The 24248-nt window shown below is 45.5% G+C and overlaps 1 protein-coding gene across 1 annotated transcript; it reads left to right on the top strand.

The window, feature by feature from the left end:
- Positions 1 to 313: 313 nt before the first annotated feature.
- Thor (eukaryotic translation initiation factor 4E binding protein thor) lies at positions 314 to 18777 on the top strand. The gene is made up of 3 exons (XM_089584996.1): positions 314 to 594; positions 10746 to 10943; positions 17310 to 18777. Exons 1-3 carry the CDS (start codon positions 453 to 455, stop codon positions 17348 to 17350), a joined length of 381 nt encoding a protein of 126 aa, XP_089441122.1. The 5' UTR covers positions 314 to 452; the 3' UTR covers positions 17351 to 18777.
- The last annotated feature ends 5471 nt before the right edge of the window (positions 18778 to 24248 follow it).

The following is a 24248-nucleotide window of genomic DNA, read 5'->3' as shown; positions in this document are numbered from 1 at the left end:
GCAGCTCGGCTCAAAAGGCAAGAATCACACCAAGGCAACCAAGGATCCAGGGCTGAATCTCCGACCATTCAACCGACCAATACAGCAGACGGAAGCGCCACCTATGTAGAGCAGCAAAAGTTATTACGTTTTTTTGTATTTTATTATCACGAAAGACAAGACAAGCTACGAATTTTAAAACTTTTAGCGCAATGGTTGGATGTGTTGTGTTTTAAAATATAACCTATTGAATGCTTTGCAACTCTGCCCGCTTTCTGCTCTAGGTCATATGCAGTCTCCACCTACCGTAGACCTAAGAAAGCTTTGCAGTAAACGGCGCCGCCGCATCGGAGAGCTCTGGGCGCTCGTGGCGAAGAGGCTTGCGACGCATCAGTCGTGTACGTTGACCACTCTACGACCTCCGTTAGCGAAGTACTTTAGATTTTTTTAACCACGCACGTGCTGCTGTAATCATGTCTGCACACTCTCCCGAGCACAAAGTAAGCTCTAGCCGCAGCATACCGACGCGACGGGTTGTCATCAACGATGCAAGTCAGCTGCCGCACGACTACAGCTCGACGCCCGGGGGCACCATATTCTCTACCACGCCGGGAGGTAACCTTACCATCTTTATACTAATGCTACTTTCTTGACGTCTGCGTGCAGTCTACACGAGCGGCATAGCAGGCGTGAGCAGGGCGGATGCAGCTTTGCTTCCGTGCGAGTTTTGAGTGTAGTTCCTTGTTTTGATCCAGTTTGGTGTGATGTGATATGCCACTGCAACTCTTTTGTTTATTGACCCCCCTAATATAGACCACTGCAGGCTGTGAAAACGCTGCACTTAAAGCTCATTGCCGCCGTGTGCACAGCTGCAGAGGGCGATGCACTTTCACGATATGTTTATGAAGACGAAGCGCCTAGCGATCAACAGTATGCCGAGCCACGAAGGCGACCATACGCTCGCGATTGCCTTCCGTAAGCTGCGGAGGGAGCACGTGGTCGCCCTGCCGTCTCGTGCCGCTCGCGGCTTCTCCCGTGAGGCTGAAGGTCATGTCACGAAAGGCGTCCCCCGATCGCGATGACGCGTCACGCAGGCGAAACCGCCCGTGCCTCGACAGCCCCGTGCATGTATCGCTCGTCTGCTTCTGCCGACCCTGCGTCCAACAGTTCGTGTTGGCCTCTGTGGGCCGGAAAATGCCCAACTGTTGGTCGAGCGCAATGAGACCATTTCCGAGCGTGCGTGCCTCTGAGTCACCGTCACCTGCTGCTCGCTTTCGTTTCGCGTTGCTGCATTTGTTTGTTAATGGCTGCTACGTCGCGGCGATTATTTTATTCATTAGCTTTCAAGGCGCCGCCGGCCGCGCACGTAAGCGCGGCTAGCGAGCCTTTTCGCAATACTCGAGCGCGTGCACCGTTTTTCACCTACGGGGCCCTCATGATACGGTTTCATCACACGAGAAGGCGAGCGCCCCGAGCTGCTTGGTGCCGCTGGCAGGGCAGTTCGCGGTTGCGACCACGGCGACGAAAAAACAGCCTCTGTCGCAACGTCGTGTGCCTGCGCGGGTTCCGCACATCCTCCGGGCATTTCAACGGAGCAGGCGCTATGAAGCTCTCCGCCTCCACATCTAGTAGTGCATGACTGCGGACACGTAGGCGTCTGGAGTGATGCGATTGTGGTCGCATCGTGGAAGCACAACTTGAGCCGGTTCTGCCCCGTCGCTGCAATCGGGGCATCAAGCGAAAAGGTGCCGGCTGTCTCGAAAGCGCCTCTGTCAAAGCCACGGGCAGCGGACTGTCGGCGGTCGCTCGATCGCTATGCCCAACCGTCGGGCGTGACTTTGCCCTTTGGAACTGTTTCCAAGGGAGTGACACTCTCATAGAGCCAATGGGGACGTTTTCTTTCGAAGGCGATGGTGGCGGCACCTGGGAGAGGCGGTAAACGCATCAAAAATCCAATATGGCGGCGCGCGTTTAGGCGGCTGGTTGTGGCCGGTTGCTCGCGCTACAGTGCACTGTACTCGCGCGTTACTGGTGCTGGCGGCCGCTAGCTCGATCCAAGCTTTGTAAATACTGGCGATTAACTGCTCCCGCGCTGCATTCAAGCTTGATTTCCTAAGTACTTACAGAATCTGCTCACTCGCTTTTGTGTTTCGATGTGTCTGTTGATGTAGCATGGTGCATGTTGGCGAGCGGCGCGACTGCTTAGCAGCTGCGCTCGCTCGAGAACGAGAAGCGTAAATGGTTTTGTACAAAGAACAACTTATTAAAAGAACATCAACAGTGACAATCGATGTTCAAAAAGTGATTTTAGGAATCAGTGACATTGCAGTATCAGTAACAGGCATCCTAAAAATCAAAATAAAAAAAACGCCATTATGTAAACCTAAAAGACATGAGCGCACAGAGAATATATAGGGGATAAAGAAAAGGTATCAAGGTAGGTACAGTGTACATAATAAAATGCTACATGACTGAATATAGGTTTGTGCGCGACTTTGTAAGAGATTCAGGTAAATAGCAGGGAAGTAAAACATCTGACATGTATTGAAACGCATCAGTCTGTGGCTATGAATAAACACACCCAGAGAAGGGCAGCGAAAATTTTCAACCTTTGACTCGTGCAGAAGAAATCACAGTGCGTTGGGTTAGGGACAACATAATATGCTGCAGTGCTAGTGCTTCGTATAAAAACTCCAAGAAAAGCTCACTGTGTGACTCGACATGACGCCAATGACGCTGCTGCAGTGCGAATGTCGCCGACGTCGCCGTTTTCGCTTGCGCGGCTGTCCGGCCGTCGTCTGCTTGTCGTCTGCTGCTGCGTACCCGCGTCGTCATCTTCGCAACTAATTTCTTTGATATCTTATTTTTAATACTTATGGCTGGTTATAATTTAGTTCATAAGCATGTTTTTATTATTGATAGTGGTCGAGAAATTTCACTTTTATTAGGCTTAACTGCAGCCGCGTTTACCGCCGATACCAGGATCGCTGCAATCGTTTCAACCGTGGCGCCACCCTCGGCGCGGACGCGCAACTTGCAACATGCCACAGCCCTGCTGTTTCGCCGAACAGCCCTACCTGAAAACCACTCAAAACCTGAATTTGGCGCCGATTCTGCGGCACATGCTCGGCATTTTCATTTACGACGGACTGGGCATTCGCCGAGGTCGTAACCTTGCGCCTTTCGCGAAGCCGCAAAATTGGTGGTGTCACTATCAGAGCGAGTACGTAAGGTAAAGAGCGAACGCGCGCAAAAAAAAAAAAAAAAAGAGGGGGGAAAAAATGCTTCGCTGGACAGAACCCACCGCGGCGAGATATAGCTCTGCGCGATACGCACCGAGCGATCGCGTTTTCTTGTTTTCGTTGCTGCAAACGAAGGAAACAATGTCAAGGCCGGTGCGGCTTAGCTCCACGCGTTGTGTTCCTTCACCGGTAATAAGAAAAATACAATTATACAAGGCCACCTTACGCCTGGCTCCGGCGCGTCATTGCACCAGGCAGTTGTACGAGGCCGTGTGCGCGTGTGCAGTTTTTTTTTCCCCTCCGTACATTTATTTTTTTCTTAAAAAACGGGGCTGTGCAGACGCTAGCGGAAAATTTCGACCAATAGCTCTTGCTCGGTCGAGCTGTGTTCAGCTGATAGACATCTGGCTCTACGCCAGCTAAGGCCGCTCTGTGCAGGCACGTATGTAGCAGGAAACCCTCGTTCCCTTAGCCTACTTTGCTCCGCGCAACGAGTGTTGTCTTCTCGCCGTCTTTCTAACCCGCGTGCAAAGCCGTGCCTGGGGAATGCCAGTTCGAATTTCGCGCTGCCGACGAGTGACACTGATTGTCAGTGTCACATGTAGTTTTTGTGCGTGCACATTGTAGATAGGGAGCTCGAAAATTTTTCTCACACCAGAAAAGGTTGAGAAGCTGACGGTACGGCCGGGGACTTGCAAAGTGATGTGCAGTGCAGTGACTGGCAGTGTTATGGTTTGATGTCTGAGCTAAATGACCCACTGCAAAGAATTTAAAGAGGAATGTCTTAAAGGGCTCTAGGCACCTAATTTTAGTAGCATGTTTTCTCTGTGATGATGCATGAGACATTAGAATCCATGGGTCAGCGCGTGGTGTAAGCTTGCGACCACTAAATAATTTATAATTTAATTTCTTCTCTCTTGCTTTTTTGGTATTGGTTTCATCAACTGAACCATGGCTGTGACGTGTAGGAAGTGTTTAGGCCATGTGGGGCATGAAAAAAAAAACTGCAGTATAACTGCTGATACGTTGTTTTTTGTCATCCCAGCTCTTGAAGCAGGTGGGCTTAAGCATTGTAAAAACTCTGTATCAGTGACTACATTGCAGTTTTCTTCATGCCTTACGTGACCTAAACACTTCTTATACGTCACAGCCATCGTTCTATTGATGAAACTGAAACTGAAACAGCACCAAGAAGAAATTCAATTATAAATTATTTAGCTGTCATAGGGAAATGCCACAAGGTGATCCATGTACATATCCTCCATCCATCATCATCAGCCTGACTACGCCCACTGCAGGGCAAAGGCCTCTCCCATATCTCTCGGTTTGGTTTGGTTTATGGGGTTTAACGTCCCAAAGCGACTAAGGCTATGAGAGACGCCATAGTGGAGGGCTCCGGAAATTCCGACCACCTGGGGTTCTTTAACGTGCACTGACATCGCACAGTACACGGGCCTCTAGAATTTCTCCTCCAAAGAAATTCTAGCCGCCGTGGCCGGGATCGAACCAGCGTCTTTTGGGTCAGCAGCCGAGCACCATAACCGCTGAGCCACCACGGCGGCCCATATCTCTCCAATTAACCCTGTCCTTTGCCAGCTGTGGCCACCCTATCCCCACATACTTCTTAATCTCATCCATCCATCTAACTTTCTGCAAAAATTTGATGTCTACACTCCTTTAAACAACTTGCTGCTTGTGTGAACCGTTTGAGTGGTGACACTGCCATCTCCTGCATGCAGCTTACTTGTTAATGCAAGTCAGTCCTGCTAGCATATTGCAGTTCTTGCAAACGAATTCTGGAAAATTTCTGGCTGCCATCGTAACCCTTGTGTGTTATCCAAGTTTGCCAGCTAGTTCGTTTACCTGGGTTTTAAAGGGACTCTGAAATGACTTTGGTGGGCAAATTCTAGTGCAACAGATCTGTAGAGGTGGTCTTTGTGGGCATTAGAGTCAAATTCGAAAGCTCTGCATGGACCGTGTAATTTAGAAATAATTTTTAAAAATAGTTGCTCACAGTAGCTGGCAACCGATTAGGGCGATACCTCACCGACCACACGTCCCCTGCCCACTGACGTCGCCGGGTGGGGGACACGTGATCGGTGAGGTGTAGCCCTAATCGGTTGCCAGCTACTGTGAGCAGCGATTTTTAAAAATTATTTCTAAATTATGGGGTCCACGCAGAGCTTTCAAACTTGACTCAAATACCCGTAAAGACCACCTCTACAGATCTGTTGCACTATAACATGTCCATGTTATGCCAGCTAAACAAAAAAAAATGGTACTTGGTGAACTGCGTTTCTCAGCTGCGGGAGCGCAAAATAGCTGTGCACCAAGAATGGTGTGCCACAAAGACAGCAATTTAACGTTCATAAGGCTGAAAAGAACCTTTCAGATTAGTTTATTTGTTTTCAGTTCTCAAGTGAGCCATTCCCTTGTCCAATTTTTGCTACTTCTCACATGTTTACTGTGAATGCCAAACTTATATCAGCATTGTTGTTGCTGTATGGTGCAGCATATTATGTTGACTCATTATTAGTCCTGTGACTCAAACTAAAACCATTTATGTAGTCAGGAGCTTCAGATCTAGATATTGCGAATTTTACAGTTGAGTGCATTATTTTTTTATGGAGCACAGACAAATGTAAGTATATCTGAGCTGATTTTTATGGCAATTGACTGTGCATGCCAGCTCCATTATTAGTGGGCCATTGTGTGGCCATGGCTGTGAGCTTATCTTCACAGTAGAAGTACGGTGCATGGCAACCATTGCATAGCTTAGAGAAGAGGGAGAGAGAAAAAAAAATCCATTCGTTGGTAAGAGCTTGGCCATCGCTGTGGCACTTGCTCTGTTCCCACTGGCCTAATTTTGAGGTTTGGTTTGAATGCAGCGTTAGTAGGGACCTGCGCAGGTATTGTTGTTGGCCCGATGTTGCTAGGGTGCTCCCTACATTTTGATATTTTTAAAGCCATGTTTTCGTTTATTGGAGCCAGGTGAGAAGTGGCTGTGCTTCAGGCAGTCAGGGTGTTGTTCAACAACAGGATGGAACACTATCTTATCTCTTTGCACCTAGAGAGATGTGCTTCTCTTGTGGACTGCGATAGCTGCCATTGTCCTCTTGCAGTTCAGCTGGATGTATCAGTCATTCTGTACTTTCAGCACCTCTGTCCCCTGCCCATGTCCTGTGACTCCTCCTCCTCCTGCTTTCGAGATGGAGGAGAGGTTGGGCCTCAGAGTATTGCAGATGAGCTTGCAAGGCTTGCTCCTCAGCTATGGGCAGATTCAATGTTATGGGAGGCATTCACGTGATGTCACAGACACCATTTTGCGGTGCAAGCCAGAGCAAGTGGCAATAAGCTGATTAGACGTGCGTGCAGCCTTTGCTGTGCTCCATGTATGCCAAATTGGTGGGCACTGTGACGTAAAGACATAAAGCGTAGTGAACAAAAATAATGAGGTGAAATTAAATCTCTTGCTTGAGATGGGTATTTGTTGAGCCAAACAGCTTGCACTAAGCTATTGCATACAAAGGAAACGTATGCATTGATGTGAACTATGAGTTTTATGAGTGTCAGTCAGTATAACTAGTGAGGCAAAGTGTCTGACAAAGGTGACATACTGTCTTTTTTTCTTTAGTTTCTATTGTTTCGAGCACAACTGGCGTTCATTCACATTGACACATTTACACAAAAAGCTAATGCAAGAATACTTTTCACTTCAAGAAAAATATGATGGCCCACAAACAGAAATGCATGTTGAAAGTGCAGTAGTTCAAGTCAAAAGGGAAAAAAACTGTATGACTGCCACAGTGCACATCTAGTTTTACTACCTTGTGTTATGCCATCTCTGTGGCTGTAGAGAAATATAGTAAAGGAGAACATCAAAAACCGTATCACCTGCAATGATTCCCTGAGTATGCTCACAGCACTGCACTCTAGAAATGCTGCTAAACCCATAACAGGAAACATCATGCATAATATAGTTAAAGTCACAACGCAAAAATATAACATCAAATTCTGCCGGGTTCCTAGCTATGTCGGAATTGTGGGTAATGAAAAAGGCAGATGAATATGCTGCTCAAGTGCGATGTGGTCAAATAAAACACATGAACATACTACACAGGGTTTGTTTGAAGTTAATGTGCACTAAACTCAGAAATAAATGGCAGGATGCATGGGAAGATCAGGTAAACAACAAACTACATTCTTTAAAGTCCGTTTTAGAATGGAAATCATGTATGACATCAAGAATGTTTTACAGAAGTTATTTTATGTCGACTACGCACTGAACACACACACACACACCTTACACACAAGTTCTTACTGACAAAACCAGACAAACCTCTGTGCAAAATATGTGGTGGTAAGCTCATAGTAAACCACATTTTAATTTCATGTATAAAACTTGAATGAAGAAAAAAATATTTTACAGCAGTTTACAATGAATACATCTCATTACACCCCACATTGCTTTTAGGGGATGAAGCACTTGTTGATTTCTCATGTATTTTTAAGTGTCTAAGGAAGCCAGCATTTTAAACAAACTATAGGTTTCAAAAGCTTCACCTTTAATACAACAGAAGCCAACAGCCACAGAAACCAAGGGGCACAGGGGATTTTTTTTTAATTTCTTTATTTATTTTGTGGTGTTGATCAATTTAGAATATTACTGAATATGTTATTGCTTAAAGCTAATTGATTAGAAAAGCAGAAGAAAAAACAACCACATGCCGCCGGTGGGATCCGAACCCACTTGTGAAACTTACTTGTGAAACATAAATACCCCCGAAAGCAGAAGAATTGACAGCCGTCGCCGTAGCTCAGCGGTAGAGCACCGGATGCGTAATTCGGAGGTCGTGGGTTCGGATCCCACCGGTGGCATGTGGTTGTTTTTTCTTCTGCTTTTCTAATCAATTAGCTTTAAGCAATAACATATTCAGTAATATTCTAAATTGATCAACACCACAAAATAAATAAAGAAATAAAAAAAAAAATCCCCTGTGCCCCTTGGTTTCTGTGGCTGTTGGCTTCTGTCATATTTATAACGAGCCCCTCATTCCCCTTCCCTTGTTTGCTTAATTACCTTTAATACAAGACACTCTAAACCTGTGTTTGGCGAATCATAGCCTTAGTTACTTTTGCGCCATTAAATTCGGTATAACTAACCACTAGTGTTCATATCACCTTGCTTTCATTTTTGCTGCTTTGGTGAACATTTTGTTAATGTTTGGTGCGAATGATAGCAGAGGTGTATGCTTAAATTTCTCCCAAGTACTGCATGTATTTCTTCCCGGTAGCAGTGCTATCTCAGGGTGCAGCTTCTTGTGGCGTGGTGTCAAGTCATCCTGCATGTTGTTTTTGGCACTGGACTGTGGTGGCCATTGCTGTGGTGGCAAATGACTGCTCGTCTAGAGGACTGTGTGGTACTCATCCACATTTTTAGGTGGTCTGCTATAGACGAGCATTTAATAACTGCACAGTACAATCTCCTGATGACAGGTGGAGACTTGTCCCTATGGGTGCAGTGTTAACAATGAAGGTCAAAGAATGGTACAGTAGCTTGCGTAAAGGAGTAAGTGGCGCATTGGTTATGCATGAATTTTGGGGAATTTTGCGTGAATACAATCAACGGCATAGCTATGGACTGTCTGCACAAAGGTTCTAGCAGCAGGCGAGTTGATCATGATTTCTTTAGTGATGACAATATCCGTTTGCCACTCTTTGCTGCAAGCTGTCCTGACTGAAGACATCAGACCAGTTTGTAATGCCCTCTAAGGCATTGTGGTGGAATCTTGTTGTGTGGGACTCCGGAATTATTTAAGTGATCAAGCTAAGAAAAAAGCAGCTTTTCCCTGTCCAAGGACCCGCCTCCAACCAATGGCGTTGGCCGATTCTCATGAACCTGCGAGTTTAAGAGTGCCGGCAGAGGCAGATGAATGGTGACAGTTCCCTCCCTGTTGGTTGATTCTCATGAACCTGCTAGCAAGAGAAGTATGACAGTGCAGGGAGGGGCAGATGAAAGGGAACAGTCTCCTCCCTGCATTGTCACACTACTCAGGTTAGCAGGTTCATTGGAATCGCCATTGGCTGGAAGGGGGTCCCTTGATGGGAACCCCCTTGTCTTGGGGGTTCCCATCAAAGGTGAGAAGCAAACATTGTCCTCACAGCGTTTGCTTCTCACCAGATGGTCTTTCATTCAGCTGTGAACCTTAGGTGCACCTGCATTGACAAAAATGAGAAGGCAGAGACTGGTGTTATTTCAGGTGCAACAGAAAAATTTCACGATGCATGGATATTGTGCTTCTGTAACATTTAGTAGAATATCGAGTGCATTTCTAGTGAGAGTTAAAACTAGATCTTTTATTGGGTTGACAAAACTGCTGCATTTCAGAGCTATGGATGCTGACTGTCTTTTTCATACTCTGTTCTTGTGCACCCTTGCGAAGTGTTGCACACTTTTCTGTTGAGTTAGCGTCCACTCTACACTTGCTTTAGTTACAGTTCGGTAATTTATTTGCTTGTCTTCAAAGGTGCTGCTTTTGTGAGAAGTAAAATATGGCAGAAGGTGCTTAAAATACACATGGCCTACATTCCACAAGTTGTCTTCTATTTCATTGTATTTTATGGTCATCTGATGCATTGCTGTAATATGACCTAGGTCTTTTCATTTATGAAAAGCTGTTGTGCTGTGGCTTTGTGTAATGTGAGCCAGGGTAAAGCTAGCCAAGTCATTATCGCACTAGTCATGTCCTTGTGTTCCTAGTCTGTTCTGGTGGCATAAGTATGTTTTGTAGTGACAAGTGCAGTAAGGCAGCACGCTGCCATCTGCCTGCTTTATGGGCTGCAGAACTTCAAGAATTCAAAAGGGCATTGCTTTGGAATCCACTCAGCAGCTTCATGTTCCTGTTTGGGCTGTGAAGTGTTGCCTTCGCTATTGTTATACCATTGCCCTAAGAAAGGCTCAGATTTTGAAGAGTGCAGAGGATGGATTCCGTGTCCTCTATGGATGTGAGCATTTTTTTCATGTCCAGAACTATCTTTACAATTGACCTTGATATGAGAACAAAACTTCAACGATGTAAACCTGAAACCTCAAAAATGTTCACCCGAAATGGTTGCGGGTGTTTGTTGAAAATTTTCCATCCAAACTTATGAAACTAGAAATAATACAATCCAGCTGCTGAGTCTGCTATGTGCCTTGCAGTAGTATGCCTGCAATAGTGTTATGCGTAAAATTGTAATAATGGTGTACTTACACGAAAAAAAAAAAAAAGTGTACACTGTAATTATTGTGAACTGAACACAAGCTTGAGGCTGAACACAAGCTAACTTGTGGAGATGATGCTGATGCATGAAGGCCATGATGCATTGGAATGATTCATTCACTTGTGGAGTGAGTAAAATGCGTGGCCAGCAGGTAAAAAAAAAACAAAATAGAAAAAGCCCAGTTTTTTGCAGCCTGCAAACAGTTTTGTTTCTGCTGTATTGGTGTTCTCAAACCTCACAGTGTGCTCTGGTGTTGTGCAGGCTCTCGCATCATCTATGACCGGAGCTTCCTGATGCAGATGCGCCACTCTCCTGTGGCCCGGACGCCACCAAAAAACCTGCCTGTGATCCCTGGGGTGACACTGTCCTGCAGCCCTGATGTCTCCAAGCCCAGCGCTTCCCCCAACAAACCTACAGAGAATGGGGCTGTGCCATCCCCGGTCAAGGCTGCCAAGCCTGGTGAGTGTGGAACACCCTTCTGCCCCCGTTTGCAAGGGGGAATAGTAGTGCACAGACCACATCAGGCCAGGGGAGACTCTCTACCTCTCTCTCCACTACAGTTCACGGCGCATTAAATGGGGGTACTCACAGACAAACCGGGGATGGAAACTAATGGAGAATACCTGCGGCTCTGGACCATGAGAGCGAAATAGCAGGGAGAATAAGAATGGGGTGGAGTGCAAAGGACAGGTACTCCCAGGTCACAAACAGCAGCTTACCAGTATCCCTCAGCAGGACAGTTATGACAGTTGTATCTTGCCAGTACTTGCCTATGGGGCAGAAACATGGATGGTAACGAAAAGACTTGAAATTAAATTGGGACAGTGCAGCGAGCAGTGACCCCACTCTTGCACCAAACCAGATTAACTGCGCCATCCTGATAAAAATCGGGAAAATTGCGCCAAACTGCTCAGAACTCGCTTTCGAATTTGGCGGCGCTGTGTGTCGGCTGTCGAGGTGGACGCAATCATAATTCTGCCTGTTGTTTCAAAAAGTTAAGGCCTTTTGAAGCCCAGCAGTAACGAACATGACTGTCACCCGTTATCCGTTCCTTATGTCCCGAAGTTTGGAGCAAATGGACTGATAAAAACGGACGCCACAGTGCGGGCTTCCACGGCGTACTTCTCATGCCATATATGCACAAGCCAGCTTTGGTCTGGTGAAGTTTTGGCACGTGTTTTCAAGCTGCTGCCCGTTTCTCTCTTACAAAACACGAGCAGCACACGTGCGTCGAGATGGAGGCTGATTGACATTCTCAGGCTTGCGTATTTTTAGAGTCTACCTTTTGTTGGCGTGGTTCCAGCTGGCAGGCTGATTAGGCTTAGTGCGAGTCAAATGATCAAGGGTTGTGTTTAATTATGTCGCAAAAATTATTTGGTGGTGTAATTAACACACGCACATACGGTGATTTCCGCGTAAATGGCATATCACATCTGCCAGAATGCCGTCTTTGGTTGAGGGCTAACGAGAAGCAGCTTGTGGAAAAAGCCCGCTCCGCACGGAAGTCCATTCGTGAAAATCACGCACGCAGCATGGCCGAGGGTGAAACTGGCTGCGAGGCGCAATCTGCCCATCCACTTTAGGCTAAATGCCTAAAGTGGATTTTCTAGATTCTGCTATCAAGTAACTGTTCTTTTTCTTGCGTGATTTTTGGCTGCCTGTCTGTTTCTGCATTCCCAGATGGTAGCCTTTGTTCGCCTTCTCATTCATGTCACCCTTCTTTCCCCTTGAAACTTCACCTTATACAAGGTGCTTCCTGGCTTCAATAAAATTTCAGTTGTGAGTTAGCGCTTGTGTCTCGTCCTCGTTGTTTTCTTGCGGTGTGCATGTTTTGGTGCTAGTTGTTCTCTAATTCAAGTACTATGCACCAGCTAGCCCCAAAAGAGGTGTTAATGAGGCACAAGTGCAGAAGGAAACATGACAGAACTGGTTGGCATTACTAAATAACCATAGATGTTGTAATATGTAGAAGATTTAATAAGGAGTAAAGAAAAATAGAGAGCCATACATCAGCACATTGGAGCTACTTTGCGTACGAGTTATGCAGTATATGTACTCAATTAAGGGGGGGCACTGGTCTTGAAAAGAAAATTTTATTAATGAAGTCACAGTTACGAAATCATCAGCGAATATGTATTCTTGTGTGTTGATTCTAAATATGTCATTTAATTTCATGTAAAACAATTCCTTGAGCACTTATGCACTTTTTATGCTAGTATTTTGCGAAGAGTTTTGAAGAAAATTTGCTCCGGGAAACTCGCTGAAATGTATGCCATTGGGTTCTCTTGACACCAAGGAATACAATAAGGGTGAAATTATCATCCTGGCACTCATAGAACTTGAGTTATAGGGTACTGAAGCTGCCACTTCAGAAACAGGAATACACTTTCCTTCTCATTTCTGAAGCGACAACTTCAAAACTCTTATAACTTAAGTTCTATGATAGGCGGGAAGACAATTTTACCCTTATTGTATTCCTTGGTGTCAAGAGAACCCAATGGCACACATTTCAGCGAGTTTCCCGGAGCAAATTTTCTTCAAAACTCTTCGCAAAATACTAGCATAAAAAGTGCATAAGTGCTCAAGGAATTGTTTTACATGAAATTAAATGACATATTTAGAATCAGCACACAAGAATACATATTCGCTGATGATTTCGTAACTGTGACTTCATTAATAAAAATTTTTTTTTTCAAGACCAGTGTCCCCCCTTAAATAGTGCTTGACATATTTCGTAAAGGGGACTGTCTTCAGTTATACTGCATAAAACAGAATTGAAGACATCTCAGGTGTGACTCTGTGCCAATAGTGACAGATCTAATGATGCAGCACACTTTTACGTTATGCTCAAACTTTTCCGGCATTGTTTGCAAACCTGAGAGATTTGGAAACTAAAAACTACATGCTCCTAAGTGCTTTTAGATCGATGTTTTATTGCTTCAAAATTCTCCAGGTTGGAAATATTGGTGCTCCAAGCAGCTTCTGAAATGACTTTCCTCTGCTCCAAAGTGCTTCAAGTTGGATTTTATCAGTAGCATCACTGAGCGAGCGATGGAAAGTGATTGTTGTGACTCTAAAAGATGGGAAGAGAGGAGAGTAAGACGGGGAATGCACAAGTTCATGATATCTTAGCGGAAATCAAGGAGAGCAAATGGACATGGGCGGGGCATGTAATGCAAAGGGATGGTAACCAATGGCCCCTTGGGTTGTTGGAGTGGATTTCAAGAGAAGGCAAACGTTGTAGGGGGTGACAGAGTTGGATGGGCAGATGAAATTAGGAAGTAGGACGTTTTTGCAGTCTAGTTGGTTCATTTTTGATGAAGGTTAGAAACTATGCAAAAGGACAAGGACAGGAGGTAAAGAATCGAATACAACACCAACAGTTAGCATTCTGCGCCCGTGGTGTTGTATTAGTTTCTTTACCCCCTGTCCTCTTTCTTTTGTTAGTTTCTAACCTTCTTCGAGATTAGGAAGTTTGTGGGCATGAGGTTGTCACAGCTGATACCTGACAGGGTTGGCTGGACGTTAGTGGAAGAGCCCTTCCTGCAATAGACACAGTTAGGCTGCTGCTGCTGATGATGTGACAGGTTTGCCTGGTTTATTGCTTGGAAATGCCTTTTTCTATTCAAAGAATGAAGTTTCCAGTGATGATGCTTCTTGTTAAGTAGTGATTAGGTAATCAATAATTGGCCAGGAGAGTGTGCTTTTTAGTACCCAAGCTTGGTAAAAAGATTGGAGAGCACTGCAGTCTGTCGCATTGGAGAGCAACTTTTTTTGCAAGTTGTCGTCGTCTAACATCAGTACACATCCCCAACACACTTTACCGTCGTACACACTGCAATGAGTTCACTTTGTGTCCCTCTAACACGCTTCAACCAACGACCCCTTGTGGCATATGCGCTGCGTGCCCGCCTGGCACATAGAGGGCCTGGTTTCGAACTGCAATGCCAGCGAATTTCTTTCTTGGAATGGTTATGTTCATGCGGACACGCTCTGCCGATAGGTCCTGTACACGCCGCTCATGAGACAAGAAATGCTTTCGCATTAACCCTTTGTGGTCCCTAACTTTACTCGCTTCACGGCCGTTCCGGCCTGAAATTATTTTGCCCGTTCTTGGTGCTGTGGAAGAAAAACAACTGTGCAAGAGCATTTCCGGAAATGTTTATTTCTGAGGTTTCTTTTCCTGCCGAAATCCCTCAAAGGGTATTTTGGCGGGATGTGGTATTGCTTGAAGCGTTCCCCTGTCTGCAGTCCGGGATTTTGATGGCACGTTTGGCAGAAAAACACTGTTTCCTTTTTGTCCCCTATGGTTTTGTGGTCAGTGCAAACCGTACAATCTTTGCTACGTAAGCCTCTGAGCTTGTAGATGAAGTGAGGCCTGCCATCTAGCCTTTCCTCACTGTCCAAACGAGCAGAGGGGCCTTGTTTTTTAGCGCAGGCCCGCACATCACCGCCCAGCTGTTCGATGAGGTTCCGGCGGTACTGGGAGTGTCGCTGCTCCTTTACGCCCTGTCTGAGCTGCTGTAGTCTCGTCAAAATGAAGCTGTTTACAATGGACAATGTAGGCTTGCCAGACTGTTGAATGCGGTCTCGTGTCACCAGAACCACCGGCGCCAGTGCAGTCGTCGTAGTCATTGCTGCCGCCGTTTGATTCTGTGGATTTGCAGTCTTCATTATCTGACAGGGGCACGTGGCTCTCTTCTTCACTGAAATCGCCACTTTCACTGAAAGCTTGGCAATTTTTGCCGTAGAATGCACTCTGCGAGAACGCGGCAATGCTGCCAGCGGCATGTAAACAGAACCACAGAACACTCGGACGCTTGCTTCTGCCAGAGCTCCAAAACACTTATGTGCTGCCCTCTAGTTTAAAAATTTAGAAACGTATGAAAAAAACAGTTTAGTATTTGTCTAAGAGTTGGCGCATCCTGTGTAACAAGCTAATATGTGCGCTATTCAACCATGGAAAAGCTTGTCGGGCCGTGACCGCTACGACCGCGAGCGTTGTTGGGCAGGGCCTGACTAAAGACCGCAAAGGGTTAAAAGCACCCGATTATTGTACTGTATTGTAGATACAGCATGCCATCACCCATGCCATGTGCAGCATTCATGAACAACAGCAAGACATTATGTCTCCTCAAATAAAGCCACCAGAGGCAAGAAACTATGCCACTTCTTCCCACCCTGGCAGCTTCTCTTTCATTGTCTGAAAATGTGGAAATGCACACTACAAAGACCAAGATTGCTTTGTTGTGTGCTACCAAGCATGAGCCAGTATTTTTTGTTGTTTCTTCCATAGAAGTACAGTAGAACTTTGTTGATATGTTCCTGGTTCATATGCTCAGAATCTCGGGCAATGAAAATGTCTCAGAGTTATACTATTTCTAATAAGGTAGTAATTACTCATTGGCATCCACCTGAGTGTAGCCATACAGCTACAAAGGAAAGCTGTACAGCTTCCACTGAAACTTATAGTTAAGAAAAATTAGTCCTGGTCCGGGATTTGAACCTGGGGCCACTGCTTCATGGGATCAGTCACTCTACCATCTGAGCTGACGGGGATAGCTAGCTAATGGTAGGGCGCGAGCGAGTGGTCAATAACTCGAAGTGGGGAATCCACCTTGGGGGATTCCCCCTAAACATTTTACCAACGCTATTTCCCTTCAGGTTAATATGTCCTTGAATAATGCGATTTCCTGGCTACTGCATTCAAAATTGACATTCTAGTTGTATTATACGTTTAGCGATCACCTGCACATGTGCAAACATACGAGTGGGCCAAACCTGTGGGCACGTGACATGGAGAGCCAGAGTGCTACGGCACTCACCTGCTGTGGTGGCTTCTCTGCAGTGCCTAGGTGCAAAGGAGTGAAGCGTAAAAAAAAAGAGTGGAGTGCTTACATACAAGAGGGTTATTCTCGAGGAGGCACGACATGAAGCTTCTTTACAATCCCTTAGAACAAGGGGGCAGAGCATCTAAGAACTGCACGAATGCATTTACATATGAGTGGGCTGGGCCCAGTGTACGGCAGGGTCTGGGGAACGGAGCATGAAGAGCAAGAATGCTGCAAAAGCCAGTTCCCGCGGCTGCTTCCCCACAATGTGAAGGTGCGAAGTATCCGAAAGCAACAAGGAGGAGATCCTGGCTCCCCTTGGCTGTTGACGGACTGGATGCGTTGCGAAATTTCTTCCGCTCTAAGGACAGCACAAATGCGGACTGAATTCTGCAAGCAATAGAAAAGGAGCTGTTCAGACCTTGTGCTAGAAGATGCTAATTGACATTTTTATGTTGTGAAATTGTCAATAAATGCCATTGTGCCTTATTCAACAGTTGCATTTTTCAAAATCAGGTGGTTTGGATCATATGTTTTCGTGGATAATATGTTTGTTTGTGCTTTTTCTTTTTTAAGTATTAACGAAATTTTACTGCATATATAGCTGCTTTTGAAGTTATATGGTATGGTTGCTTAACTTCCTGAAGCGACACACAAGTTACGAGGGACACCTGGTAAAGGGCTCTGGATTAATTTTGACCTTTGGGGCTGTTTTAACGTGTGCTCACATCACATAGCACAGGGGCATTTTTGCATTTCGCCTCCATTGAAATGCGGCCGCTGCGACACCCGGATTTGATCCTGTGACCCTGGGATCAGCAGCCCAATGCCAAAGCCACTGTGCCACCACAGTGAGTTGTGCAGGCATTATATAAGTGTTCCAGTTTAAATGGTCATTATCGATATGGCAGGTGCACCTGGTCCATGTTCTTTTCTTCACATCCCATTGAGTTGCTTAGGTTTCTTTTTTTCCGCTTGCTTTTCTCTTTTTCAGAAGGTACGGGTGATGAGCCACAGTTTCCAATGGACATCTAGTCCGACCACCAAGTGCCAAGCCGAATTTCTCAAGGCGCCTCTGCCAAGCGCACCTGCCCTGTTGCCTTCTCTTTTTTTCCCCCTTTCTCTTTACCAACTGTGACCCTTGCCAGCTGGCTGAGGGACTGCACCACTCTTTTGAAGAGTGACCAGCGAAGTGGGTATGCATTTTCCGTCTCCATACACGTGCAAGAGACAGTGCCCAGGGAAGTGCCGGCAAGCTGGCAGTGCTGTGCAGCCACTTTTTTTAGCTGCGTTTTTTTTCTTCTATTTACTCCTGCAGACAGCAGCAGCAATAGTATGCACTCAGTGAGTGCCTTCTTTTTCTTTGCTGTTTGTTCCTTCTTCTGCCAACGAAACAAATGCCTACCTACTTTATTAGCTCACACGACAACGCTTTCTTTGCTGCCTGTCAGATTGGGCAGTGCTTGGACATTCATGTTGAAGACGCTGAATTCTGTTCAGAACTTTTTTTTTTCACAGGCACTGTGTTACTTTTTAGGTTTAGTAGCGCCTAGCAAGAAGCCAAAGGAAAGTGGTAAATGGCAGCCATGCACGTCATTTCAGTTGGGACTCAAGCTTGCTAGTGCGTTCGACCAGAGGGCACTTGCCTTTGGATTGCTCACGGTCTGGGAAAGTTTGTAGGCAATGCAGGGGAAGCTGTGTGGTTTTATTTGTCACTCTTTAAAAGATCATAATAATTGCGCACAATCTTTTTTTTGTCATGTGTTAGTCTATTGCCAAAGTCAAGAAGACTAGGTTCTATTGGATCTGCGGGATTTTTATGGCAGTTATGTGTGCAGTGCAGTTGCGTTAATTGTATGGTGATTTTTCTTTTTACAAGTTCTAGTGCTTCATTGTTTTGTTTATAAGTGGGTAGTACACTATATTAATGCTGTACACAACACGTGTAGTGCCATTACAGCCTGGTGGTCTTGGCTGCTGCAGAAGCCTGCAGGGCACAAGTACCTTGCTGTGCTTGTGTTTTTCTACTCTGTAATGCTCAGTACATTTAATGTGAGCTGCAATAATGTTTTTTTTTTTTTTCATTTTTTGTGCACTAAACAAAGATAAAAGTGCTAAACTCGAAATCTTTTTCCCCTCACTGGTTTTTTAAAAAACGGTGCGGTTCCATTTTTTTTTTGCTGCCACTTAGTATCGTAGCCCTTCTTGGTAGTGGCACAAAAATGCGTGCCAACTAAGATTTTTTTTTTTTTTTTTTAGTGTGAAGGATGTGGGTTAGCGTGGTGTTCTCGAGTGATGTATGGTACGTTTCGAAGGGGTGGGAAAAGTTGTCAGTGCGGTTGTGCAGAGCTTGGCTTCTTGTTGGTCTCATTTCCTTTTCTTCAGTTTTGTTGGAACTTGCTTATATAAGGAATACTTTCATGAGATTTGTTGGCCAAATAAAAAAAAATTAAGAAAGATCATCACTGCATCTTTTTTTACTCATGCAGTTAGACGTGTAGTGTACTGCTGATGCTACTACCACACTGATCTTCACCCTTAGTTCACTGATGACTGCTTCAGAAGCTGCGGAGGTGGTGACTGACCATTTCTGTGTGAAAAATGAAATTGTTCCCATAAATAGTGCTTCTGGAGCAGAGAGGACATTGGCCCTGGAGAGCCCTCTTAACACACACATAAACATCTAACATGCATTTTTGCAGCCCTTATGCTGTGCCAAGCTACTATGAACCAAGACAGGAGAGTTTTGAATGTTTATCAGAATTACTTTATTTGAACAAACAAACAGTACATACACATATTTGTTAAATACAGGAGGAGGTCCCAAAGCCAAAGGCTGCACAGGGGACCTCCTGTTCCAAACTTACAAAAAATCACTATGTACAAACAACAGCAGATAAAATTGAAACAGATTACAAGAAATAATTCGTAAAACACGCGAAAGAGCAATAACTGTAAACGAGACATGAGCAGGGTAAATGTACACCTGTGCGCAAAAGTGGAGAGACCACGCGAACTGACAGAACTGCGTGCCAGCGCTTTCTCACGGCGCAGCGCCTGCTTTCGAGATATGCATAGGGTGCCTGACCAAATAAGTTAACCCGTCTTTCTACCCATTTCTTCTAGACACTCCTTTATACACAGACAAATCGCAACCACCACCATTCCCATGGTCTCTGCACTTTTGCGCACGACTGTACATAAATGCATAAATAGAAATGTGGGCATTGTTCACTCCATTCAATATTTGAGGTGCCAGAGTTCATCCTTTAGTGGGCATTGCTTAATCACAGCCACAAGTTTCACAAATGTGTGTCTTTTATGTAGAAAAGTTTGTATCCTTGTAATGCCCTGAGGAGGCTATGATTCTGAGGTTGATTTACCATATTTACTGACATGATGAACATATCAGCAGTTGGCAAAATAGTTGTGCCTTGTTATTGTGTGTGAATTGTGGGGTTTCATGTTCCAGAGTGACACATGGGCTATGAGGGATGCTGTATCGGAGGGCTCCAGATTAATTTTGAGCGCCTGGGGTTCTTTACTGTGGCCAATTTTTCTGGGTGCCAAACTTTTTCGCTGCATTTATGCCTCATTAATATGGAGACTAGCTGTCCTGACAATGGATGGGGCGAAAATGCTTTCATCCCATTGGGGCCCACGTATTTTTGTTGTGTTAATGTGCACAGTAAAGAGAAGGGAACCATGCCTATCCCAATCAGCCATTTTCTTTCCTGCGTACTGAGTGCAGGAGACCAGCCAAAAACAGGCAATAGTAAAACCCACACCACTGGCGTATCACGCATTCTAGCCAAAGATAGCGCAAGGGTGCAAGTGACGCAGAAACAGCCTTTCTTTTGTTTCCTGGTTTCCAGCTTTGTAGTGCAAAGGTGCCTGGTCGGTGTGTCTTTCCATCTGTTGCGCTGCCTGAATGGCTTCAAAAGAAGCCCTCTCTGCAGCTTATGCTACGCTGAAGGTCAAGTTCGTCACTGAACTGGTTTGGTTTTGGCTTTTTGGAGTTTTAACGTCCCAAAGTGACTCGGGCTATGAGGGATGCCACAGAGAAGGGCTCCGGAAATTTCGACCACCCGGGGTTCTTTAACGTGCACTGACATTGCCCAGTACACAGGACTCTAGAATTTTGCCTCCACCGAAATTCTACCGCCGCGGCCGAGATTGAACCCACGTCTTTCAGGTTAGCAGCCGGGCACCATAACCGCTGAGCCACTGCAGCGGCTGTCGCTCAACTGGGCACTGATATGTACTGGTGGTTAGTGGGGTGCAAACAGCTGCAGCAGGAGATGTCATTGCACCATGTCTCCTACATTGCTAGGGACTTCAAACTGTGCTGCATGTTTTAAGATAATGGTGGCCAGGATAATGCACTTCGAGCTCCCAAAATTTTGTCAGATTTCCACTCCAGTGCACACTGCTGTGCGCGTAAACAGACCTTAATCGGCAGGTGTTCTTAATATTTCTTTAATTCATGACTGGATATTGTACTCTCTCAGAGGCAGACAAGGGAAGAGAAAGGTGCTCGTTATGACAAACATGATGGGGGGAGCATGGGGGATCCCCTGTGCTCCGTGGTTTCAGGGGTTGGCTTCCGTCAGGTTTCTGAGTTTTGCCTGGGGAACCCAGTTGTCTGCATTAATGAGGCATGACTCTGCCTTTATTCGGAGAACCAAAATAGTAGTTGCATTCATTGTCCAAGTGCAATAACTTGCAGTAGCATAAATGCACAGATTTTGTGCATCACTAATTTTTCCCCAGACATATCAAGCCTGTGCTGCGCTAAACAAGGAGAGTGTTGCGAGGGGCCAGATAATATGGCATAATTGAAAACAAAACTGTGCCAGCAGACAAGATGGAGAAAAGTAGACTGGACATGGGCAAGTTTTCAGCTAGACTTAATTGGAAAACCAGCGCAGCCTTCTTATTAACAATGCACATGTGCACAAACATATGAGAGAGAGCACCATTGCAATCAACATATGCTGAACCAAGACATTCCAGCTCTTTATCAAACAGATGAACACCTTTGCAACTACAAAGAATTTATGGGCCTGTGGTTGATTATTAATGAATGGGTCCTCTTCTATTGGGCGTACATGCCAAGGACAAAATTGGAGGGGACACTTGCGCTCCGCCTTAAGGCTATGGCGTGATAGCGTATTGGGTCAATTCACATATATGCAGAAGGTCATTCTTTGCTTTACATTTCATACGCCCCTGGGAGTCCTCGTGCCCCTCCTGGCGCAGTGGTGCAGCGGTTAAGATATGCGCCACTTACCTGCGATTGAAGGTGCTCCTAAAGCGGTGGGCCTTGTGCAGCCCAGGTTGCTCTTCCCGAGCGACCAGTCATTAACTGCCACCTGACACGGTGGGCAGTTTGCTCTCTAACCGGTGGCCAGGTTGTGATGACACTGCAAGGTAACGTGACCTCCTAGGTTGCTCTCTGGGCAGCACCTGCCAGAGTCATGCTCGTGATTTTTCGCTCACAGCGCCGACACCGGATTTTCTGATGAATGGGGCCTTTAATGCTGTCACGCTAAAAGTGCTTTTATGTTGAGATTCCTGCAATTTTTTGCTTGTTAAAAAGGGGATTGTGTGATCTTCATTGAGCTCATTTATTGCTAAGTTCTGCTCACACCTGGTATAGTTAAGTTTCGGTGCTCAAGCGGACTGCCTCTGAGTGGCTGGTTTTCCACCTTTCCTCCTTCAGGCTGTTGCAGAGTTTCTGTTGATGTTGTTATGCCTCAGATCTGAGGCATTAGGAGGTTACGCCTATTTTCATGGGGTTTTGCATAACCTGATGAGGGTAGCAGGGAAGCTTGGCATTCACATTTTCTTTTCCTGCACCCTAGAAGTTTATGCCTCTTAGCCAACACAGATCTAGCTAGCAAAGCTGCCGGCAGCACTGGTGAGAAAAATGTGCCGTGAAATGCTTTTGTGGTGAAGTTCTGATTAGATGCGGAAGAGTTTATGTTGGCCAAACGGGATGCTATTTTGATAGCCTACATGAGCATGCGGTGTTGATGATGACAGGCAGTGGGGCGCATTTAGCACTACGCTGCCAACCTTGTAAAATGCACTTTTTTTCAGTGACATGAAGGTAGTTAGGCGTGAAAAAGAACAGTGCAAGAAATTCTTGAAGCCTTGCAGACAGTGAAATACAGCCCTAGCACATGCATAAGCGTAGCTTTAATTCAGTTGTTTGATAAAGAGATGGAATTTCTTGATTGGCTTGAGTCGATTTCGGTGGCGCTTTTTGACTGTTACATGCGTGTGCGTGCATGCACTTTGCTGATGGATAGGATGACTGTTGCTGGTTTTTCCAAAAAACTCTATTAAATAGAGTCTCTGCCCTTATCCTATCAATTTCTCCACTCTATTATCTACTGGCGGTTTTTCGTTTTTTATCATGCGCTTAACATTTCTTGGTGTAACCAAAACAACAGGACTACAGGCAGTGTCTGTCTGTACAACTATTACTTGCCTTGCATTGCTGCTTTTCAAAGGCTGGTGCATGCGTCTGGAGATCTATGAGCATTATGTGCAAACTGTTCTCCCTTCACTTAAGCTGTTCAGGCTGGAAATTGCAATCACTGGCCGATTTGATTTGCTGTCCAGGACTGTCTCAAATGCCACCCTAGACCAGTATAATGCAACAGTTCCCTTTCTTTGATTCTTGGCAATACATCTTGGCAGTAGTGTGGGCATGGCATAACTCAAGCTAATGACAAAGGGCAAAAAGAATAACAATGAAATTTAATCCAGGCCCCACTTTGATTTGCTGAAGCAGCAGTGTCCACCATTTCTTAGGCTGCAGCAGTGCATATCATTAGTACCAATGCTTGCTTCTTGAGTGCGAAGCCTGCCCAACCTGCCCAAGTTCTGCTCTGTCAAGCAGCCAACAGAGCACTGTGTGTGCCGCTGCGGTGGCTCAGTGGTTATGGCGCTCGGCTGCTGACCCCGAAAGACGCGGGTTTGACCCCGGCCGCGGTGGTCAAATTGTGATGGAGGCGAAATTCTAGAGGCCCGCGTTCTCTGCGATGTCAGTGCACGTTAAGGAACCCCAGGTGGTTGAAATTTCTGGAGCTATTCACTACGCCGTCCCTCATAGCCTGAGTTGCTTTGGGATGTTAAACCCTCATAAACTAAGCCAAACTATGGTTTGCATGTGATTGTCTTGGCTCTTTCCAGTTCTTCCATGCATGTACAGTGCTTGGCGAGAATAGGGACTGTCGAAAGTGATATCTGAGACATTGAAAGCATACAGTTACATGTTGCCACTATGTATAGCAACAGTTTATACGCATTTGGACATATTTTCTAATAGGTGCTAAGCTGCACCAAATTATTGTATGTCGTGGCTTGTTACCTGTACACACAGCATTACTTTGGTTGTGTCACTACTGCTGGTAACACCTAAAATAAGTGGGTAAAAGTTGTCTTAAGAGTATGCACTCTGTTTACAAGATAGTTAACTTTTCTTCTGCATCCTGTGCGTGAGAAAAAAGCTGAGGTTCTGCCGAAATGGACTGTAAGGCTGTGGGAGAGAGAAAAGACAGAAAGCTGACTGTTGTTCAGCTTTGTGGTGCTTCCTTGTGGTAAACAATAGTGTATGCGAATGCCAGCTCTTGGCCTGTTCAGCACCGACAGATACCATAAATTTGAGAGCAGCCGAACCTTGTGATGAACTCGGTTTCTGGTCTAAGGCCCATCTATCAGCTGCCCAAGGACTGTACGAACTTGGCAGATCTGACAGCCAGTGTTGTGCCAAAAGAAAAAGCCGAAGCCAGACAGAGTTCACAAACATAACTCGATCCTCTGTCAGTCTAGAAAAATAAGGGAGACCTAATTACAAGCTTTCTTTTTTTGATGCAGTTCTACTGTGCTTTTTATAGGTTACAAGCACGAATTAAGGGTT

This window comes from Amblyomma mixtum, chromosome 3, assembly GCF_055824585.1.
Source record: "Amblyomma mixtum isolate Tamu chromosome 3, ASM5582458v1, whole genome shotgun sequence".
NCBI lineage: Eukaryota > Metazoa > Arthropoda > Arachnida > Ixodida > Ixodidae > Amblyomma > Amblyomma mixtum.
Note: the sequence above shows the minus strand (reverse complement) of the source record. Positions and strands in the feature narration are given on the sequence as shown.